General features: G+C 43.3%; 1 protein-coding gene across 3 annotated transcripts in view; it reads right to left on the bottom strand.

Annotated features, from left to right (window-relative positions):
• THSD4 (thrombospondin type 1 domain containing 4) overlaps nucleotides 1–23534 on the bottom strand; it is a 693045-nt gene that overhangs the window by 558783 nt on the left and 110728 nt on the right. For all 3 annotated transcript variants that reach the window (XR_008672073.2, XR_010131023.1, XM_031002164.3), the window contains exon 5: nucleotides 9524–9971. Coding sequence is in view for 1 of the 3 variants with exons in the window: in XM_031002164.3 (XP_030858024.2) it covers nucleotides 9524–9971 (448 nt within the window). In the remaining 2 variants the exon portion in view is untranslated. The remainder of the gene's footprint in view (nucleotides 1–9523; nucleotides 9972–23534) is intronic.

The raw sequence follows: 23534 nt of genomic DNA, 5'->3' as shown, positions 1-23534 counted from the left end.
TCGTGACTGTGTAGACAACAAAGTTAATTTGTGATGGGTCCCCATACAAGAGAGCCATAACTGTGTCCTGTCAGGATAGGGCTAGAGGCCAAAGCTGGAATCAGCCCCCGAGGCCTAGCGAAGTGGCTGGCCTCCACTACAAGGAGCAGGGAGCTGCGGAGTGAGGATGAAAACCAAGCAGGGCCTGGGAAGTCCTGTTTCATGTCTCTTTTATAGATTACATCTGTTTGTACTTCTCATACTATTATCGGGATGTGATCTCCTCTCATTTTAACAGACTCTCTGAAGTGAAAACTTCCAGGTTACAGATCCTTTTACCCCTTTCTTAGGTTTTAAATTGGTTGTTTCCTGATGTCATGGACTGAGTCACCTTCACCTTATCAGTAATTGTCTGTACATTATACTGTGAACTGGCCCTGGGGGCAGGTTTCTTGCAGATAGCTGATCCTTTTCATGGGCAGAGATTCTTGTAATCTTCAGGCCAGAAAACTGAGACAGGGGAAAAGCCATGTAGATAGAGATCAGGCTCATTCAGGATGAGACCAACAAAGTCTGGAGATTTAGAGCCAAGTAATGCCTCTGGGAGATAACCTCCCTTCAAATGACTCCCACCCAAAAGAGGGAGGGATGTTTCCACTGGACTTTTAATGGAAGAGAAATAAAGACGTACTTTAATATGATTAGCTGAATCCTTATAAAGCAATATGAGCCCTATCCAAAGTTCTATCTAGACAATTGCCTGGGGTTGCTATGAGTCACAAATAGTATTATGGAAACTCCAGCTACATTTCTAGTGACCCTGGTTAATCTGAAATGACAACTGCCTGTACCCAACTTCACTGCTCAAGAGCCACCATCAGTGATCACACTGATGGTAATTAATTACTGTCATCTCCCCAGGAGACGGACAACATCATCTCCAATGTAGCGGTGCCAAGGAACATGACCTTGAAGCCTGCCTGCGTCAGATATGTAATTTTTTTATCCTTTTCACTGCTATGGATTCAATCGAAAGACCAGCTACCATAGCAACATATGATGTATTTAATGTCACCACAGTCATGAAACCTTTTAAAAAAAGAAATCTAGAAAATGTCCCTGCACTGCCATGAGAAAGTGGCTGTGTGACCTTGGGAAAAACATTTTGCTTCTCCAAGTCTAAACTACCACAACTGAATAACAAGCCCTGTACCACCTTCCAGGCCCCAATCCCCAGGGGTTTTCATGGGGATTTTTAAGTGGTAATACATTAATGTTCCAGCTCTCTGTAATGCTGAATAAATGTTTGCTGAAGTGGAGACACCAAATGTCCACTGTGGAGAATCCAGTAGTTCCAGAAGCCGTAATTGCTTGAACAGTATGTGTTCTGAGCAAACATGCCCTTCCTTCCTTTCTCATCTACAGCTGGAAAATGGGCTTGTTTTCTAGCTATAGAGAAATAAAACCATGGGCCAAAATTTCGCTCCAGTTATCTTGCACATTTTTCAAATATGTTTAATATCTCCTTTCTCAAATTACACAGAACAAACTTAACCTCACAAAAACCTTTGCCACCTCCCACCACTTCCAGAAATTCTCCAGTCAGTGAATTAACCAGTTTGTCCAAAGAGTTGGGGAAAGGCTTTGGATGTTTTTCATTGTTGTTGTTTTGTTTTGTTTTGTTTTATCTGAGATTTTTGTAATTCTCAAACGCTTTTTTTATTTTTTTCATCCAAGGGAAGTTCATAATGTTCTCCTAGGGAGAGGTGTTTCCCTCTCATTCAATACCTACATCAAAGCCCCAAAGGATGTTAATATAACACTAAGCCCAGCCATTCACCCAGGCCAATCATAGATTTTTAAATATTCGAGATCCCTTCAAATCTAGGCCTATCTCAAGAGTGCCTACTTATGACTGCCTATTTATATTATTTACATATCTCTATGTCTGTAAGAAGATCTAAAAAAGAATTCTTTTTTCCCTAACTAATCAGGAAGCACATGGCAAAATGTAAACTTGTTAAAAAATTTAGTCTGGTGTGGTGGACCCATGCCTGTGATCCCAGCACTTTGGGAGGCTAAATTGGGAGCATGTTTGAGTGCAGAAGTTCAAGACCACCATGGGCAACATAGCAAGACCCCATCTCTACAAAAAATAAAAATAAGCTGAGCATGGTAGTGCATGCCTGTAGGCTGAGGCAGAAGGATTGTTTGAGTCCAGGAGTTTGAGGTTGTAGTGAGCTATGATCATGCCGCTGCACTCCAACCTGGACAACACAGTGAGACCCTGACTCAAGCAAAAACAAAAACGAAAACCAAACCACCTTAATCTCCCAAGAAGCACACATTTCCTAGTGGCTATTTCCGGTATCACATTAATAAGACTGTCTTCCTTCCCCTCTGCTATCTGCTGAGGCAGGGTGCAAAATTCCATTCAAAGGCAAATATTCATTGCAGCGCTCCATGTGTCAGGTGTTGACAGTAATGAGGATACAAAGAAAAATTTGCCATAATAGTCTCCCTCAGGGACTTATAGGCCAACGCGAGAAAAATGCATAAACAAAAATGTATAATGCATGGAAACGAATGTAGTGAGTTGTTTGGACACAACATTTCTAACCTTGCAAAGGAAGGAGTTAACTGATTTTTCCTAATGTTGAAAAATCAAGAAAATAAAAATTGTTAATTTACTACATATAGCCAAAAATATAAGTGAAAATAAAAATGTGGCTAGTGTAGATCAGCAGGAGTGGAAGGAAAGGGGGTCATTTCTTCATCTTCCAGAATAAGGAGTTGATGGAGAAAATTTAAGTTGATATATCAAGAAGCAGGGGTATTAATGTGCCATTTAGAGTTATAGAGAGAATGAACGTAAGAACTACAAGTTAAAAATCACTGGCTGTGATTACATCTTGAGAGACAGACAAGGATATACATGTCTTTGCTGTTCTGATATTTCTTACTCTTTGTTTGTACTTTTTATAACCATGAAAAATGACAACTGTTAACAATTCTTGTGTATATAAATGTGTGTGTGTGTATATATATATATGAAGTCAATAAGAGAACAACTTTCTATAATCATGAAAAATGACAACTGTTAACAATTCTTATGTATATAAATGTGTGTGTATATATATATGAAGTCAATAAGAGAACAACTTTCTATAATCATGAAAAATGACAACTGTTAACAATTCTTGTGTATATAAATGTGTGTGTATATATATATATGAAGTCAATAAGAGAACAACTTTCTATAATCATGAAAAATGACAACTGTTAACAATTCTTGTGTATATAAAAGTGTGTGTATATATATATGAAGTCGATAAGAGAACAACTTTCTATAATCATGAAAAATGACAACTGTTAACAATTCTCGTGTGTATATATTTCTGTGTATATATATACACACACGTTATGTATACATATATATGTGTGTGTGGTGTGTATACATGTATACACATTTATATATATATATACATGTGTGTGTGATTCACATATAAGTGTATATACATATGTGTGTGTGTGTATATATATATATATATATATGAAAAGGTCAGTAAGAGAATTTTCTGTGGAAATTCCAAGTGGTCTGAGAAGACAGAAAGAAAAATGCTGCAAAAAGCACTGATACTCACACATATTTCCTAGATAAGGAGGCTCTGATAAGAGAAACTAGTGTTGAAACCCCCATTCTGTCCATTCAGTAACTGGCCTCATGGTTCCTGGCAAGCTTTACACCTTACAGAACTGTACTCGATTCTTACCTGGCCCATTTACTAAGTTTTTGCTTAAAATTGCAGTCAGGAAGTTATTAGCTCCTCTTTCATTCAATATCAGACTAGAGATGGAGTAGAATTAGAATCTGCCTGCAGAGAGCACGCCCATCTAGATTTGAGATTCGGCCAACATCTTCCCCTTATTTGCACTTACTCTGGGGCAGAAACAACTCCATATGGATAAATCCATTGTCAAAAGCCAGTCCTACCCCAGGGAAATTCACTGGAGAGTCATTGATACCAGAACTCATCATGTCCATGTTTGCTAAAAGCTGCTTTTAGCCCCAGGAGTTTCTCCCTCATAATGTTAAGTGCACTCTGTCTAAACTCAGGATCACACCTCCTTTGGCAGCAAAGACCCTTAAAAACTCATAATTTTGTCCCTGCCTTGAACTGCAGCCTCCCTCTTCCAGAAGAGGTCAGAGTATCAATCAGTCTCCTCTCCAGGGAGAAAGTGTTGCATTCAGAGCGCCTAAAAGAAAGTGTTGAATTCAGAGTCCCTAAGAGAAAGTGGGAAGAGAGACACCTAAGCCCCCAAGACAAAGGCAGAAAGGATTTTTTGTTGTTGTTGTTGTTTTAGAGACAAGGTATTACTCTGCCCCCCAAGCTGGAGTGCCGTGGTGCGATCATAGTTCAATGCATCCTCCAACTCCTGGGCTCAAACAATCCTCCTGCCTCAAGCCTCCTGGGTAACTGGGACCAGAGGCACATACCACCAACCTCAGCCGTTTCTTAAATTTTTTGTAGAGACAAGGTCTCACTATGTTCCCCAGGCTGGTCTTGAACTCCTGGCCTCTGGCCTCAAGCGATCCTCCCACCAGGGCCTCTCACAGTGCTGGGATTACAGGCATGAGCCAATCAAGCCCAACTGAGTCTGGCCAGAAAAGGGTTGTTGTTCTTTTTCAACTGCATCTCCTCAGCACCAGAGGAATTGAGGTTTGATTTCTCCTTCCTCTGTTGCAATCCCTATAAAAATTCTAGCTATCAAGCCTTGGGCTTCAAAGAGCTTCCATGAATAAGAAACTTAACTGTTTACTCTATTCCTTGAGTTTCTATTACTTTTAGCCCTCATCAAGAAAGTGCAGGGCTGCAGATTAATCATGACTTCCGCCCTGTGTTGCCCCTTCACTGCTGAAGACAAACTTGCAGGTGAAGCCTTCACTCACTGAAAACACATCTGATTCCACCAAGAGGTCCTTGAGTTCCTCCTTCTTGCTCCTCAGCCCTTACAGGACTGCAAAGGGCCTCTAGGACCCCTGTCACTTGCTCTTCCTAAAACATCCTCCCTCTCCTGGATAATCTGCACTCGAACTCCACCCAAGCCAGGTTAATTTCCACTGTGTGGTGATTTGAAAGGACCTATGTGGCGTGTGTGGTGGCACATATGATCTGCACTGTTAATGCCTTTTTATGAGTCTATCCCTCTTACCGGACTCAAGCTGCATAAGGCAAGAGCCTGCTCGCATCTCAGTGTCTCCAACCACAGCCTAACACCTCACCCCACGCAATCAACGTCAATGTTATGCTTATAGACTTCAAGCAAAAGCCTTCTCTTAAGAATGTTTAAAAGACTTTGCGCCACTGCACTCCAGCCTGGGCAACAGAGCGAGACTCTGCCTCAAAAAACAAAAAAACAACAAAAATAAACAAACAAAAAAACCAAGGCCGGGTGCAATGGCTCATGCCTGTTATCACAGCACTTTGGGAGGCCGAGGTGGGCAGATCACCTGAGGCCAGGAGTTGGAGACCAGCTTGGCCAACATGGTAAAACCCCATCTCTACTAAAAATACAAAAATTAGCCAGGTATGGTGGTGTGCGCCTGTAATCCCAGCTACTTGGTAGGGTGAGGTGGGAGAATGGCTTGAACCCTTGAACTGGGGAGGCGGAGGTTGTAGTGAGCTGAGATCGTGCCACTGCACTCCAGCCTGGGCAACAAGCAAGACTCTATCTCAAAAAAAAAAAAAAAAAAAAAAGACTTCGGACCAGATTGAGTCTTGCGTCCATCACATACAGTCTGCTGAAGGAGAGTGTTGCACCAGCAGATGTTTGAGATTCGTGCTTGAAAAGACCATAGATTCTCTATCTGTACTAGGATGTGTCACCTGAACTTCCTCGTACACATTGTAGGCAACAAAATAATAATACTTCCTCATCTTTAAAGTCTACATTCAGAAATCTTACATGAATTGAACAATCTCAGAGACACGCTGGAATGCTTAAAATTCCTAGATCACACCATAAGATAGGTCTTAATATTAAACATGCACATCGGAAGACGTAAAGAATTCACTGTGATTAAGCTGGTTATCTATAATTTAACTCTTATCACTTTAAAGTCACCATGACCCAAGGGTGATCACACTGAAACTAAATCACAGCTGAATTGTTGGGTCTCTTGGCAATCTCGTTTTGTCACTGCGTAAAGGTAAAGGAGCCTCAATCGCAGCTAATGTGGGACTGAGGATGACTCTGAGCAAGTCTGATCATTTCATCCACGTATTTCTTCAGTTACCACTGAGAACCTGGAAGATGTTCAGATAGGGGAGATCTTACTCCATTCCTATCTAAAGGGGGGTATGCCAGTCACGTTTATTTCCCAACAATGTGTCAGCACCATGCCTTCCATGTGTCACTGCCATGCCAGCTCTTCTATACTCCATCTTGTCTGAACCTGACATCAACCCTACACGGTAGGGATCATTAGCCCACTTTACAGACGGTCCTCAGGGTGTTAAGTGACTTGCCCAAGGAAACTCAGTTCCTCCGTGTTAAAGCTCGTCATCTGTATACCTTTTCCTCTTTGAGTAGGAATACTTACATAATTGGGTCATTCATGTCCTCTCTTGATGCTGGACACTGGGGAGGACAGAGAAATGTCTACATGAGGTCATTGATGCTGAGATGCTGGGGCATATGGGTCCATCTGGGGAGTATATAAAAAAAGCAACATAGCTGAACTGAGACTGCTCCCCTTAGAAAGGCCTGTTTGCAAGTTTGGTCCATGGCTGGCATCTGGGAACTTGGATTTCAGGGCAGTTCTCACACTCCCTAAATGATAGGAGTGGCTCACCGTGCCTAAAATAGCTTATGCTAAACACCTGATTTCTTTTTAGGAGTCTGGAATTTTGATATGTGGCAGGCAGAGGGTGCCTATGTGACCAGCCCTCAGTAAAAACCCCGGGCACAGGGGGGACTTCTCTGGTAGAGAACTTTTACATGTTATAACAAGTCATTGCAGAGGAATTAAGCAAGTCCTATGTGGCTCCACTGTGATTCTGGAGAGCTTATGCCTGGTTTCCTATGCTCTTCGGCCTATGAGCCTTTCCTTTAGTGATTTTGCTTTGTTTATTCAATCCTTTGGCTGTAATAAGTCGTAACTGTGAGTGTGACTATATGCTAAGTCTTATGAATCCTCCTAGGAAATCATCAAACCCAGGAATGGTCTTGGGGACCTCTGAAAGAGGGAGTTTTAAAGAGATCATGGGTGCGTGGCCCAAGTCACAAGAAGACATGGGCTTATGAAAAAAATATATGCAATAATGGAACCTCTAAGGAATGACACCTCTCAATAAGGGTAAGCAGGATGTGGACTTGGAACAGTGGGGTGCACTGGGGAGGACACTGTGCACATGTCACAGGGAAGAGAAGGGAACTACACCTATACAATCCCGTGTCAACATGTACTTCTTTGGCTTGGGTTGGAGGCTTTATTTTGCCTTCATCCAAAATGCCAGAAGACACCATGACCTCACGAGAATTTCCTGGGATTCCTTGCAATACAGTCTCCTCAGTTGTGCCATTACCCCAGCATTCAGGGAAGCCACAGCTTCTACATGGGGAGAACAACCCTGCTGTTGGCAGCACAGGTCTGGCAAAAGGGGCAGGCTTTACAAATGTAAGTTAAATGCAAGGAATGCTAAGCGGGCATCAGCTCCACACAGATGCCAAATGCCCTCTCTTTTACTTTCTCTCTGTGGTTTGCTTGGTCTTCAAAATTAAGAGATACACTACTCAATGGGAGAATATGTTCTATATTACAAATGAATTCATTTCGTTTTAAAAGAACAGCAACAGATATTCAGGAACAAGGGCATGTCTGACCATGAAACCAAACAATTCTTTACTTTTTGATTTACAAAGCACTTTCCTACCATCCCTCATGTGATCCTCAAAGCAATGCTAGGAGGTAGATACCACGACTTTTCTGTTATTCTCCATGACACCTACTCTGTTACAAGACAAGCAATGATGCTCAGGGAAGACTTACTGGTTGACTGATCAGCAATGGCCTTAGAAAAATTACTGCTTTTTAAAATTAATGATTCCTGAAGTCTGACAGTGGAAGAATAAGCTAAAAAGCAACCCAGGCATTCAATGAAATTATTAAAATCACAAATTAAGTCATTTCTATGGACTCTATAGCAGGAAATATATTTTTAATGAGGAAATTGAAGCTAATATAGAACAGCTGTCCTGTTACCCAGCAACAGAGTATTAAGGCAGATTAAATTATTAATGAAAAATATACCGGCTCAGAAATTTAACCTCTTAACATCCTCTCATTCACTTCTCTTTAATACGCAGTCTTTAAACTGATATTTAAAAAAATTCCTTTGGTCACCATATACAATTAACATTGATAGTTGGTTCTACTACTCACTAGCTATGGCATCTTCAGCAAGTTATTTTACCTCTCTTTGCAACTATAAAATGAAGAGAAGAGCAAACTCATGGTTAAGGAGATGAAATGGAGTTAGTAGAAAAAGTGCTGAGCACAGGATTACAAGGTGGCTCACACTTGTAATCCCAGCACTTTGGGAGGCAGAGGCAGGCAGATCACAAGGTCAAGAGATCGAGACCATCCTGGCCAACATAGTGAAACCCCGTATCTACTAAAAAAACAGAAAAATTAGCTGGGTATAGTGGTGCGCACCTGTAGTCCCAGCTACTCGGGAGGCTGAGGCAGGAAAATTGCTTGAACCTGGGAGGCAGAGGTTGCAGTGAGACGAGATCGCGCCACTGTGCTCCAGCCTGGGTGACAGAGCGAGACTCCATCTCAAAAAAAAAAAAAAAAAGTGCTGAGCACAAGGCCTGGCTTATGAGTTTTTAATAATGGTAGATATTATGTAAATGCATGAAGATAAAATCAATAAATATTTACTGAACTGATATCCAAAGTGGGTATACCTGTATATATATGCATGAGTACAGCTATACAGGTCCTTAAAATAACAACATACTTCCACACCAGTTAGGAACTTACTGCTGCCCAGAAGCCTCTGTGTGCCATCTATCACCTCAGCTGTCCCAGCTCTTCCCCTAAGAGAAGACTCTTCACAACTTCACTCTCAGACTTCTTCATGCTACAATACCTAGTGTTTACACCTGCAATAGCAGAGAACCTCTGGGAAACTTATATATTGCACTTGAGCAAAGAATAAACATTGTTAATATAAGTCACTGAGAATTTGGAGGTTGTTTTGTAGCAATAGCTGTTAATAATTAATACCACCATTAAGCGATTGTCAATAAGCAATTCAAGAAGCAATGTATAAGTTACTAAAGCAATAACTTTAAAAAAAAAAAGAAAACTATGTGGGGAGAATACATGGAAAGCAAAGAGAAAGGAGGAAGATTAAAAGGTGCGTTAACATGGCCCAGACACCATATCCTTGCTGTCTTCATCATGCTTAGTGCCAAACGACAGAAAAATGAGGGGCGGCTGTTTCCAGGCCCGGTATGGGCTGTGTATACTCACGTTGGTGTTGCACAGCTTGTACTGCCGATAGGCCCCGATGCATGAGATTGCTGTAGATCGGGCAGGCTGAGAGAAGCTCTGAGTTGCCCCATGGGTCCCCACACCATGGTTGTTGCTTGTTTCTGGGCTGTGAAAGAGACTTGAAGCTGCAGGGTAGCCTTGATCATGGGTCAAAGGTAGCTGGTAGATGGGGGCCTCCGCAGCCTGCAGTCCAGAGCGAGGGACACTGTCACTTTGGTACAAAGGCCCATGTTGGGGGACCTGGTGGGCTGGTGAACTGTAGCCATGCCTAGCAGAAGATGTTCCCTGGGACCTGGAATGGCGGGATGAGAGCTTCTGTCTCCGGAGCCTCTGTGGCGTGTGTGCAGTGTCTGTCTGCAGTGGTAAGATATATGGGGCCTTACCATAGCCATACTTGCCAGGGCCAATGGTACCACGGGTCCTGCTCCTAAAGAGAGATAGACAAGAGAGGAGATGATCAGAGTCGGACGAATTTCATGTTAACTCAGAAGCTCTGGTCCCTGGTAGAGAGGACCAGGTAGGAACGGAAGCTTGGGAAAGGGTCTATGGTAGAACTGGGAAGCAGGCGGAACGCATTTTAGAAGGGACCATCATGGAGACTGGAACAGAGGCTCCATAGAAGTTGGAAAGTCGAATGAAAGAGGGAATCAACAGAGGATGAACAGTGGATGATGCAAGTGGTTGGAAATGAGATTAGAACAGTAAACTATGGTCAGCGTGTAATTTTTATGCAAAGAGTCTGGGCATTTTTGTAGGTCACTGGGAGCCACTGAAGGTTTTCAGAGAAGTATAAACATATGATTGCAATTTCAGCCACAGGAAACTTTCCTGTTCACTTTTTTTTTCTAATCATGTATTTTTTGCTCCTTCAACTAACTGTGGTATTTCAGACCCTGTTTCCTTCACCATTCATACTCAAAGAGTTTTTCTAGGTAATGGAACTTAGATAAGCAACCAAATTCTAGTGCAGTCCCAAGGCCTCACTTGCACTGACTTTAATCCTGAAAATATTCAAGGGCGTTAAATACTTGGCTCCTTCATCACTCTTGAAGCAGCCCAGGCAAAGCAATGGGTAAATGGCCATCTTCACATTGGTTTAGAAGAAGAATTGTCTTGGGTCACACATGAAATACACTAACACTAATGACAGTTGATGAGCTAAAAAAATATATTGCAAAAAAAAAATCTCATAATGTTTTAAGAAAGTTTACGAATTTGTGTTGGGCTGCATTCAAAGCCATCCTGGGCCACATGACGCCCATGGGCCATGGGTTGGACAAGCCTGGTTTAGATCTTTAGATTTTTGTAAAGACCCACTGCCCTGAGGTGGGATGGGGTGGGGGACGTGGGCAGGACAGGGTAGAAGCCCTGATTTGTAGCATTTGCCCACTCCTATGGTGTAAATACTTCCATCATGGCTGATATCAAGCTACCAATGTGAAGACACAGTGAGCTCTGGTGAGCAGGTAAAAACCAGCTCCAGAACACCACTGCATGAATATTTATTGTGCAACTACTGTTTGCAAAACACAGAGTTAGCAATGATGAAGAAATACAAAAATTAATCATCCATAGATTTCAAGACCCCAACCTTACAACTGAAAGCAACTAGATCACAATGCAGGGCGGGGTAAGGGCCTTAGAGGCCATACAATAAATGTTGCTTTGGGAAATTCCGAGGCAAGAAAAAGCACTTCTGTCTGAAGGGATCAGAAAAGGTTTCCCCTTCACTGGCATTAGAGTTGAGGAGCGCAGGTTCCAAATCTCTGTGGAAGGACTTAAGTAAGTCAACTAACTCTTACTTACTTTTAAGATGACTGAGCTGGATTAAATGACCGCCAAGGTCGCTCCAACTCTAAAATTATATGCTTCCATAATAATTAATTCTACATTTACGTAAAATTGGAAATGTGCCCAAGGGTTTCTACAGGATGGCCCCATTAAAATAAGCACATTAAAATAGCAATCAAGGTGAAACATTGATTTCTGCTCTCATGAGAAAATTCTTTCTTCACTCTCCACATAATCACTGAACATAAAATTTAATAGACCACAACTAATTATTAACATCTTTATTACTAATTGCACCTTCATTCTTAGCTGATATGGAATTAAACCACGCCACAGTGTTTATTTTGCATTTAGGTCTTTCTCAATTAATCTTGGCAACACTTGGGACTCTGTTAATGATGGGGGTTTTAAGAGATGCAATTAAGAAGTTAGTCATATATATGTATATGTGTGTGTGTGTGTGTGTGTGTGTGTGTGTGTGTGTGTGTACACATATATATAAAACTTGGATGTAATTTGCCTTTTTCTTTCTTGTGGCAGGCCAGGTAAAATGAATGACATCATGCAAAGGCAAAGGAAAGAATTTCTGCATATGTGTGTTTTTTTAAGATCTGAAAGTCTACCAAAAAATTTTAGCTTCAAAGTAAGTACTGAATGGAGACCCTAGCTGAAGGTAACAGAGAAATGGACATGTGGAATAGCACTTCTCAAACTTGAGCATTCACAGGCATCACCTGGGATCTTGTTAAGTTGCAAATTCTGGATCTAGGACATCTAGGGTGCAGCCTGAGAGTCTGCATTTCCAACAAGCTCCTGGGAGATGCCAATGCTGCTGGTCCACAGACCCACAGCTTTCATAATCAGTCATAGAATAAAATAGAAATTCCAAACAAAAGGGTGAAAATTCAACACTGCAAATTACCATTTTTAATGAAGGGAAAATGGCAATGAAATTCAAACCAAAAACCTCTGAGTTTGAGGCAGATACAAAAGATCTGCTGGCCCGGGACAGGCTGCCCTGCTGGAGCTCACTCAGCACTGATGAACCAAAACTGACTTGAGCTTCCTCTTGGGGAGCAGAAGAAGAACCTGCTGTTGGCTGATGACTTGTGTAAGCATCTTCCCAAAGGCCTGAGGGGGTAACATATACAAGCACCAATGTATATTTTTGTATTCATATTGCCTTGTGGGAAGCTCTGCCTAAATTGGAGAACCATTCAAAACCCACTGACAGAGCAACATCATTGGAAAGGTGACGAAATGAATGCAAATGACCAGTTAATTCTAAAAGACCAAAGAGCATGAGCTACCAAATTGGGCGTGTTTATGAGAGATCTGATTTCTGGATATTTGACTTAGAACATTTGGACAAGTGGCAGATTCATTCTGGCTTGGCCAGGAGAACGTTTGTTTTCCTTACAGCTGGTCAGAGCTAATAATCCTGACGGGTCTGAATGGCCTCTTCTCCAACAGGACAGAGTCCATCTGGCCGCTTGCAGGGGGGCCTCCACGGAACTGGGCAGATTTATGCAGAGTTGTGATAAGTACAGATGTGGTGAGGCGATCTGTGTGGCCAGTAAACTCCTTCAGGAGAATCATGTGGTAGGCGCCCAGGGGAGCTGTTGAGTAGTTCGGCTTAGTCTCCCCAGAACCCATCTCTGGGATTTTACTTTAGGTGCTCCACTTGTCAAAGCACTGGCTAATTTCTGAAAGTTATGTCTTGAGAAAGAAATGGAAAAGGCACAGTTTGCAGATCAGAGATGTGGGAGTCAGCGTAGGCTAGTGGTTCACGACATGGACCCTGAGGCCAGCTTTCTGGGGTTTGAATCCCAGCTCTGCTACTTGCTAGTTTGGAAACTTTGGGTAAGTTACCCAATCTTTGTATGCCTCAGTTTCTTCAAACAGGACCAGGATTAAGATGAGGCCAGTGAAGCAACTAGGATGCAATATTTAAGGAGATAACAGTCAGGGTCGTGGAAGTGCTGGTAGGAACCTGAGAGTAACGTCTTCTTAAATGTTGCACCCTAAGAACCTCCCTAGCTGCACTCCAAGCCCAGTTCTGGCCATGTATTCATTTACAAATAAACACAATAATAGTACCTTTGTTATAGATAGTTACAAAGATTAAATGACTTAAGAGCAAATGACCTAATGCTTCACACAGAGTATGCATCATACAAGTATTTGCCTTTATGTAAGAAAAGCTCTAGTTTGGCTATTTAATAGCTCTACCAACTTTGGCAAATAATGCACCTTCAGTTTTCTTAGCTGTAAAATGAGAGTATGACTATTTCATGTTCACTAGGATGGCTATACTCAAAAAAGACAGATAATAGTGTGTTGGGAAAGATAAATTGGTAACCTCATACATTCCTAGTGGGTAGGTAAAATGGTGTAGTCACCTTGGAAAACTATCTGGGAGCTCCTCAAAAGACTAAATGTAGTGTTACCACAAGACCTAGCAATTGCAGTCCTAGGTATATGCCCAAGAGAAATGAAAACATACATTTATATATAAACTTATACATGAATGTTCATAGCTACATTATTCATAATAGCCAAAAATGCAGAAACAACCCAAATGCCTATCAACTGATGTAGAGATAAATAAAACATTGGTATATCCATAGAGTGGATTATTATTCAGCCATAAGTGCTGATATATACTGTAACATAGATAAACCTACAAAATATTCTAAGTGAAAGAAGTGAAAGAAGCCAGACACATATGATTCCATTTCTATAGAATGTCTAGAATAGGCAAATCCATAGAGACAGAGAGTGGTTTCCAGGGATTGGGGAGAGAGGGGAAAAGAGAGTGACTGCTAAAGGGATGGAGTGTCTTTTTAGGATGATGGAACTGTTCTGCAATTAGATAGTCGTGATAGTCACACAACCTTGTAAATATACCAAAACTATTGAGTTACATAGTATTTTTAAGTGGTGATTTTTACAGTATGTAAGTTATATCTCAATAAAGTTTTTTTTTTAAGAAAGCATGTTTACTTACAAGGATGTTGTAAAGTCAAATTGAACTTACTGATAGAAATGCATTTTTTAAATCTGAAAGCAATTTTTAATGATTTGTTTCAACAATATTTAACAAACCTTTATTGAGCAACTTCTATGAGTGCCTATTGAGCATCATGTGTGATTTTTTTTCTACTTGTTCACATTTCCAGCCCTGACAACATAAGTACATGGAACACCCCCACCCCGCTCCCACCCCACCATAAAGTAGGGCTCTATGAGAAGAACATGACAGTGCACAGTAAGGGTTCTAAGACCAGGTTCCAGGCCCAGTTCATCCAATGGGCGTCTGGGAAAATTGCTGTTGCTATAATAGTTGTTGAGATAATGGCTGCAAACAGCATGTTTTCCTTACAACAGGCTGGCTGCCATCCAGGGCTGGTTATGTGTGATCTTCCACAGCTCTACAAACATAATGCTAAGCAGTCAGCATGATGACTCAAGCAAAGTCACTCCATCCAGTCTCCCTCCCTACACACTCACCCTGGAAATGTGTCATCTGCAATCATCACCTGGAACTGACAACTCCCACCTTTCTGTTTCCTGCCAAGATCCCTCTCCTGAGCATCAACCCCATGTGCCTAGCTAACCTCCAGACTAGAGCCTGAAAAGTGCACATAAGTCACCTGGGGGTCTCATTAAAATCCAGCTTCTGCTTCAGCGGGTCTAGGACAGGCCTCTGGTTAATTTGTAACAAGCTCCCAGATGAAGCTGATGTGGTGGGTCCTGGGACTGCATTTTGATAGCTCCACGTGTCACTTCGAAGTCAACACGCTCAAGTCTGGGATTGACCATCTTCCCTCCACAAAACTGATGCCCCTCTAGCTCTTCCCATATTCTCTATCTCAGTAGTCCTTAAACTTGAACAAGCATCAGACTCACCTAGAAGACTTGTTACAAAAGACTGTGAAGCCCCACCTGCAAAAACTCCGATTCAAGAGGTCTAGAGCACGGCCTGAGAATCTGCATTTTTAACAAGTTCTCAGGTGATGCTGATGCTCTTGGTCTGTGGGCCACAGTGAGAACCACTGTTCTGTCTTACTCCCAAGTACCACCATCCCCTGAAGATGGCTGGCTCTTCCACCCACCCCTTCTCTCTGCATTCCACCCAAACTCCTTGGCTTACCCACTCAACCTATACAGCCTGGCTCCTGCTGCATCTCTTGTCAGCCCTGGCCCTGCACGGACCACCCACACCACTTGCACCACCTCAGTAGGCCAAGGGACTTTATTCTCCATGCTTTGACCTATGCTGCTTCCTCCTCCTCAGTGGCTTTCTCCAGCACCGTTTCCCAAAATAATGACCTAGTCACCCTTCAGGATTCAAAGGAAGCATTTTGGTGTCAATGAAGTTTTTCCTGGTCCAAACCGCCCTCCAACCCTCTCCTTCAAAGAATTGATGCCCTTCTCTTTTGTCCTTCCACTGGGACTCATGTAGCTGTCACAGCACAATCTTCTATTATGCTTATTGTTTGCACACCTGCCTTAGTTGACCAGGCTGCAGGCTCCTTCAGGGCAGGGACTATGTCTTATTTCTTATATCCCCATAGCCTACTACAATGACTAGCACATAATAGGTGCTCAGTTAATTGACCCTAGAAAAGCTGAAATAACAAACGAATGGCTCAAACCACTATTGCCAAAGGGAGAAAAATCTCCCCTCACCATTATTGTGCCTGTTTAATTTCTGTTATATGAATTATTATATCTTATTAAAAGACTGTTAAACTATTATGGCCCTGAGGACAAAGCCACCTCCTTCTATGTAGGAATAAAAGTCTCATCTATTGTGTGAGAGCATTTCTGGTACCAAACACCTAGAGAAGTGACAGGTCCTCAGAATGGAGAGGGACCCAGCAGGGGCTGAGACTCAGCCTTTATTTTCAAAAGGAGTGAAGAATTAAGAGCTCAAGAGCTGTCAGAGCTGGAAAGCCACCCAGGCAAAGCTGTCAGCAGCCTGCAGCTATAGGGGGGCTTCCTACCTCTCAGTTTCCAGGACAGAGGGGAGTGGGCAGAGTGAGAGCCCCGCCCTCCGGAGCCAGGCTGTTTTGTGTTTCTTAGGCTCTCCGTGTTTATTTCCATCTTGTTTTCCCTTAGAGCTCAGGCAAGTTCCTTTGAGGGGCCCTGCCTCTCTCAGCTGTGCTAACATGAACCCCACACGGGCCACAGCATCCCACAGAGCAGCAGCCCCGGGGACTGCCTTCGAGGAACCAGAGGAGTGGAGCCCGAGAACCCCATGGTAAAGTGGAACTCCACGAAGGCAGATAGGCAATGAGGCTGACCACCCCTGCCCGCGTGGAAAGTCTCCTTGCGCTGCTTAGCCTTGAAGGTCCTGAGTTTTATAGCATTAAGAGCGGTGGCAATCCAGCCAGCATGGTGGCTCACACCCGTAATCCCAGCACTTTCGGAGGCTGAGGTGGGAGAATCACTTAAGGCCAGGAGTTACAGACCAGCCTGGCCGACATGGCAAAACCCCGTCTCTACTAAAAATACAAAAAATTAGCCAGGCGTGATGGGTGCACACCTGTGGTCCCAGCTACTCGGGAGAGGCTGAGGCACAAGAATTGCTTGAACTGGGAGGCAGAGGTGGCAGTGAGCTGAGATCGTGCCACTGCACGCCAGCCTGGGCAACAGAGCAAGACCCAGTCTCAAAAAAAAAAAAAAAAAAAGAGAGAGGTGGCATTCCTTGCATCTTGGTACCTAAGTTGAGTTGCTACAGAAACAGAAATAAATTCTTCCATAGGGAAGATGAGAAGGAAGCTCATGAGATGAAAGCCTATTTATTGTTGGAGAAAGCTGAATAGTGGGGAATCTAAGTCCCCGTACTAGATTCTGTGGAGAAAATCTAAGATACTACTGGATTTTACTATGTCTAATGAATAACGTCCATGTGGCTTAAAGAGAGCCTTTATGCCACATTTGCACTTTGAACTGTTACTATATATCAAGGCTAAACTCCCAAGCCAATGTTTTGGGGCAAATTTCCCGGAGACTAAGTATCACAGGGTCCTGGTTACAAATGTGAGGATGCTGCATCTGAGGGCTGCCTCAATGCCAGCCTCCGAAATGTGGACAGATACTCCTCTATTTCTCCTGGCATTGATACAAAGCATTGGCACTTTAAGCCAGGAGAGGGAGGAGGGAGATGTAATTCACAATGACTATCAAGTGAAATGCTTTTTGCCAAAATACTTTAGTATGACAACACGTATCTTTTAAAAAGATTTTTATAGACATTAAAACAACACTAGGTGGTAGAAATTATACCTAGGAATAGTCCTTCTCAAGTGCCTGTAAGAGCACACAGAGATGTGAGTGTGGGGATCCTCACTGCAGCCCTGGGGAGCTGGCAGGACACCTGAAACCACAGCAGGACGGTGAACTGAGGAACTGGCCAGTGCACTTCAGTCATTCCTTCTTTCCACACAGTTCTTCTAGAGTGAGACTGAGGATTATAGCGCCAGAGAAGGGAAGACTCAAAGATCAGTATGAGGAGGGAAAAGGTTTCTTTAGATTGGAAAAACTGAGCTTTATCCGTCAAGAGCCAAAGTCTGGAAAACAGTAGGCAGAGGTAGAGCTTACACTACAGACTATGAAGAAGTGTTATGACCTTGGAATGACCTTTCTGAACCCACGGAAATTAAGAGTTTGACTACCAGGCTGGACGTGGTGGCTCGCCAGGACTTTGGGAGGCCGAAGCAGGTGGATCACCTGAGGTCAGGAGTTCAAGACCAGCCTGGCCAACATGGTGAAACCCCATCTCTACTAAAAATACAAAAATCAGCTGGGCGTGGTGGGTATATGCCTGTGGTCCCAGCTACTTGGGAGGCTGAGGCACAAGAATTGCTTGAACCGGGAGGTGGAGGTTGCAGTGAGCCAAGATCGTGCCATTGCACTCCAGCCTGGGCAAGTGGGGAGTTTGACTAGCAGGCAGATGAGGGAGGAACCAAAAGGCAGTATTCAGAGATTAGGATAGAATGCAGTGTCCTGGGCTGGGGAACAGTAGAAATCCCAGATGTGTTTAGGGGCCTGAGAACAGAAGGGACTCGCACGGTTTATGGGGAAGCCAGTGTCCAACACAGCACCAGACTAGGATGTGGGAGGGAGGCGTCAAGGTGGAGGGGCCCATCTGAGAGTGGGTGGGTCACCCCTTTGTGGTTCCACAGAGTATGTGGCCCTTGGTGACAGAAGGCCAGGAGGGTACATGCAGAGATTTCAGCAGCAGCCACAGCAAGGGTGGAAGGTGGCCAACAGCTTGAAGCACAGCCGACAGCTTGCTTCCTTTGCCAAGCCTGCACAGGAGCCCCTCACCTGGGGATCCAGGTCACACCTCCTGGGAAGAGGAGAGGAGAGAGAGGAGAGAGTCCTAACTGAGCTGAACATAAACCCTGAATTGATCATGCTTAACACGAAGTGTCTGAGCATCTGAGTCTCCTGGAATTGGCAAAGTTTTCCTTCAGCAATAGAAGCAGAGGCTCATGAACCACATCTAGTTATAGAAAAATAAATTGTGTTCTGCATACCTGAGTGGTGGTTGTAAATTGTAAATCTGAAAGACAATCTAAGTATCCTTAAACAGGAAACTAAGGAGCTAGTTTAATTATGGCGCATTCAGATATTGGAGTACTATGAAGCTGTTTAAAAGAATGAGGCAGCTGTGTATATACTGATATAGAAAGCTCTCAAAAACATAGTTAAGTGAAAAAGAATAAGACAGTAAAGATACTAAGCTAAGGACACTAAACATGCTCTCATTTGTGCGTGTGTGTTTTTTTTAAAGAAAAAATGTATACAGTATATGAAAAATGTACACAGTATATACAGAATATATTTCCGAATTGATCAAAAGGAAACTCTGGGCAATGATTTCCCCTGGGCAGTAGACCCAGTGAGGCTCAGTTGAAGCAGACTCATCTGTCATTTCTTACCCTTTCATACTGCTGTGTAAGCAGAGTCAAAAAGAGAAACCAAATCAGTAATCTTAATGCCTAAATATGCAGACATTTCAATTTGGACATAAAAGGCCCACTTATAAATACACTGTAAGCCCCAAAGACCAGAGGGACAGAAATAGCTCAAGGACAAAATATTCCTCTGAACTATCTCATCAAGAACAGAAAAGTCATATACTCCCAGAAAGATTTTAGATCAGCACAGACCAGCATCAAGCTCATGCCGAGGTGGAAGCTTCTTAGAGTCTGAATATGCTTGAATCTCATAGCCTATGGGAAGAAGAACAATGACTTTATGATGTCCAGTCCAATCTTTTCAGTGGTGACAAACACCCCAGTGCATATTCCCAGTAGGCTAAGAGCATCCCCATCTGTCAGGTATCCAAGTAAGGAATCTCACACACTTCTGACTTCCCTCTCCACTGGATTTGTCTTTCTAAGCACAGCCCTGGTCATTACTCTCTATTTGAAAGACCCACCTGGCTCATTTCTGCCTAGAAAATAAAGTTCAAACCAAGACAGTTTTAGGGCATATTTGGTTTGATGTCACATTCCACCCTTCATCATCTGGTTTCAGTCTATCTTCCCAGATTCAACTCCGGTCTTCGTCTCCCTTCCCCTGTATCCTGCCCACAACCCTTCCCAACCATCACTAATGACTCACCATTTCCCAAACACATGGGGCTCTTGTGCGGCAAGACTCCCTCCTGGAACCCTCCCCTACCTACTTCTGTACTTCCAGGCCCAACATAAACACCAGCGCCCATGTGCTTTCCCCACTGTTAGTACTCTCGGGGGCAGTCTGCATACCCCTTTACCACATTAACACTGTATTAGTAAGTTTCATTCTCCGGGGCTATGCTCCCTGTTTCTTATCGGTGTGTGCATGATCCCTGAGACTAGCTCTGAGTCTGACACGGAGGCACCCTGGGAATGTATGCTGAAGTGACATATGGGTGGGCCCAGAGCCTCGTTGCTCAGCATTTGTAACGAATGGGTCAATAAAGGCTACTGCTTTGGATTAATTCATAGAGACAGAAAGGCTAGGAGTTTCCATATGCAAGAAGTCAAGGCAGCCCCACACATCTGGGTGGGAATTAAAGGGAGCTAGGAAAATTAGATCAGCAGCCAGTGGCTACCTAGAGCGACCTGAGAGCCCAAATTAAAGGGAGGAAATATGGGAGGGAGCAGCAGCTGAGGACCAGAAACGTGTGTGTTCACCAAGGAGCCGCTTGAGCCAAGGCAAGCTGGGAGGAAGGGAGTGTGCAGCCTCGAGCTGGAAAGAGAGCCCTGTTTTCCTAAAACCCACCCTGTTCCACTAGGATCACCTGCCAAAGGGAGAAAGGATATCATGTGCTAAGTTCAAAGAGCCTGCGAGCAAATGGTTTAGGTTGAGTGCAGATGTCTTCTTAGAAGTTCTAAGACTGAAATTCCTGCCAGGGCTGTTCTGGGTAATAAATTATCTGGTGTCTACAGAAGATAAGAGGCAAAACTCTGACCACTTAGGGAAATAAAAATTAAGAAGATGAAAACGAAAGCTTCCCTGGTCGCCTACTGTGCAGCACACAGTGTCACATACGTTAGCTGCAGGTTTGACTAGATCTGCTGCTGCTCCCCACGATGTGCTGAAGACCTGAGTTTAAAGGCCAGCATGAGAATCAGCTGACAGGTTTGCTCTGAGCCTTTAGGAAAGAAGGACCCCACAAGCTTATGGGGGGTATGGCCACAGGAAGGAATGACAAATGTGTTCCAATAAAGTGAAAAGAGAGAGGTCTTTTCACAGATGGATTCAGGAGCTCTTCCAGAAGTCAAGAGGCAAGCCACCTAGGCAGAGGAAGCAGAAAGGTGGTTTTAGAGTCACTCAGATGTTAAAGGGCTTTTTTTGCACCAGGAAGCCAAGCCTCTGGAAGACCCTGTCCTCAGTGACCCACCCATCAGCCTCCCAGGATGTGAGTTCCATGGGGCTGTCCCCCAACACCAGCTGCCAAAATAAAACAGAGCAGCAACCTTAAGAATAAAAGACTCAGGCCTTCTGGGGGAAATGACCCCAGGAGATGATTTAGACTCACACTCCCAGATATTGGCATCAGGTGGCTTCGCTTCTTCTAGGATTGTGTTTGAAAATCAGCCAAGTTTCCCTAAGAACAAGGCAACCACAGTGCTCACGGGTGCTGCTGTGCATCAGAGTGATCTGGGTTTCCAGAACTGACCTTCAGGTGCCTTATTCAGTGTGGGCCCGGAGGAGTGGAATACGGACAAGTGAGTGGGTATTCAAGGAACCCATTTTAGTGCCACAGAAATCAATGGTGGAGAGGCTGCAAGGATGCCACCTACAGTTGAGCAGGTTACTCACTGCACAAGGACACCTAGGAGTTGAAATCCAGTGTGTCCTCCCAGCAAGGAGATGAATCTGACCAGAGGAAGAGGCATCTTTTTGGATTCGCACAAAGGTAAGAAATCAGTCAGTGGAAGTTTAAAAGAGAGATGCTTCCAGCTAAGGCTGAGAGAATATTAGATAGCTCAGAGCAAAGATGATTTTTCTTGCTGTATTTTGTGCTGGGCAAGACATCTTTGAAGGTGAAGAGAATAAGAGACCAACAGGGACAGAGGTGGTAACATAGGATGGCAGAAAGAGCCCAGGCATTCCATCAGACAGGCCAGATCAGCCACTAATTACCTGTGTTATTGTGGGCAAGTCATTCCACACCCTGTCTCCAGCAGCAAAATGGAGATAACAATGCCTGCCTCCCCTGGCTGTTGTACAGATAAACTCAATGATTCAGGGAAAGCGCCTAGCACAGGGCTTGGCCCTCAGTGAACGCTCTGTAAATGGTAGTTACCGTGACGGCTGCACTGCCCTGAAGGTAAGAGACACAGAGCCTCCAATGTGATATGTGAGAACTGTTGCAGAGGCAGGTAGCCAAACATGGGACTGAGGAGTACGGAGGCGGCTTTGCATGAAAGAACAGTAAATACATTCATTTCTCCAGAGTAACTAAGAGGAGCCCTCTTAGGAGTCATGCCTGTTGTTAGTATGGGTTGTAATCTGAACCTGTGTGGCCCTCCAGGACTACGGGGGTTAGAGGAGACAAAATGAGTTTACCTGTGGGGCCCAGTGCCTGACCAGGGCAGGTGCTAAGCAAATGGAGATCCTATCCCCTCTCTCCCAGAGACTGTCAAACAGTGCCCTCTGCCCTAGAGGCTGACCCCTGGCAGGTTGAAGGAACCTGAAGAACTATTTTCAGCAGTAAATTCTGCTGAATACATTAATACTACAGCAATAATGATTATAACACAACTACACTTCTTGAGCATCTTTTATGGGAAAGGCTCGTGGAGGAAGCAATGGTATTTCTCTCATATGCTGGATGTTTCTCCCACTCTCAATTTCTATATCACTGCCTATGTACCCACTTACTCTATATCACCTCTATTTCTTTCTTTATTATAAGTATGAAGCATCGCAAGCATAATTATCAATCATGATAATAAGAAGAGGCATAGCTTTCTTCCTTGCATTAGAGGAAGTTATTTAGATGCAGGTCTGTCACCTTCAGTTAATTAAAGCCAGGAGAGATCTGTACTCGAGTTTACCTATCCATAAAAATAATTAGCACAGTGTACAGTCAGCCATATCCATGAGTTCTGCATCTGTGGATTCAACCAACTATGAATCAAAAATATTGTGAAAAAAATGGATGGTTGCCTCAATATTGAACATGCATAGACTTTTTTCTTGTCATTATTCCCTAAACAATACAGTACAACTATTTACAAAGTATTTACATTGTATCAGTATCATATATAATTTAGGGATGATTTAAAGTATAGGAAGATGTGTGTATGTTATACGCAAATACTACACCATTTTATAAAAGGGACTTATACATCCTCAGATTTTGTTATCTGCAGGGGAGTCCTGGAATCAATATCAATCCCCACTGCACACCAAGGGACAACTGTATTTAAATAATACATTCTGTATGTAGATGGCTATACTGTATCAAATACCTGCTAAATGAATTATGTGTGTAATCCCATTTAACCATCACTGCAAAGATCAAAGTTACTTTATTTTATAGATGAGGAAACTGAGTCTAAAAGACATTGAAGAACCTGTCCAAGCTACTAACTCTGTGTGAGCAGATATTAACAAATGTGACTGAATGAATAAGGGCAAGCCTCTAAAGAGCTTAACAACTGCAACACAGTACAGC

The sequence above is a fragment of the Gorilla gorilla genome, chromosome 16, assembly GCF_029281585.2.
Source record: "Gorilla gorilla gorilla isolate KB3781 chromosome 16, NHGRI_mGorGor1-v2.1_pri, whole genome shotgun sequence".
NCBI classification, from domain to species: domain Eukaryota; kingdom Metazoa; phylum Chordata; class Mammalia; order Primates; family Hominidae; genus Gorilla; species Gorilla gorilla.
This window is presented reverse-complemented; position numbering and strand designations above follow the sequence as displayed.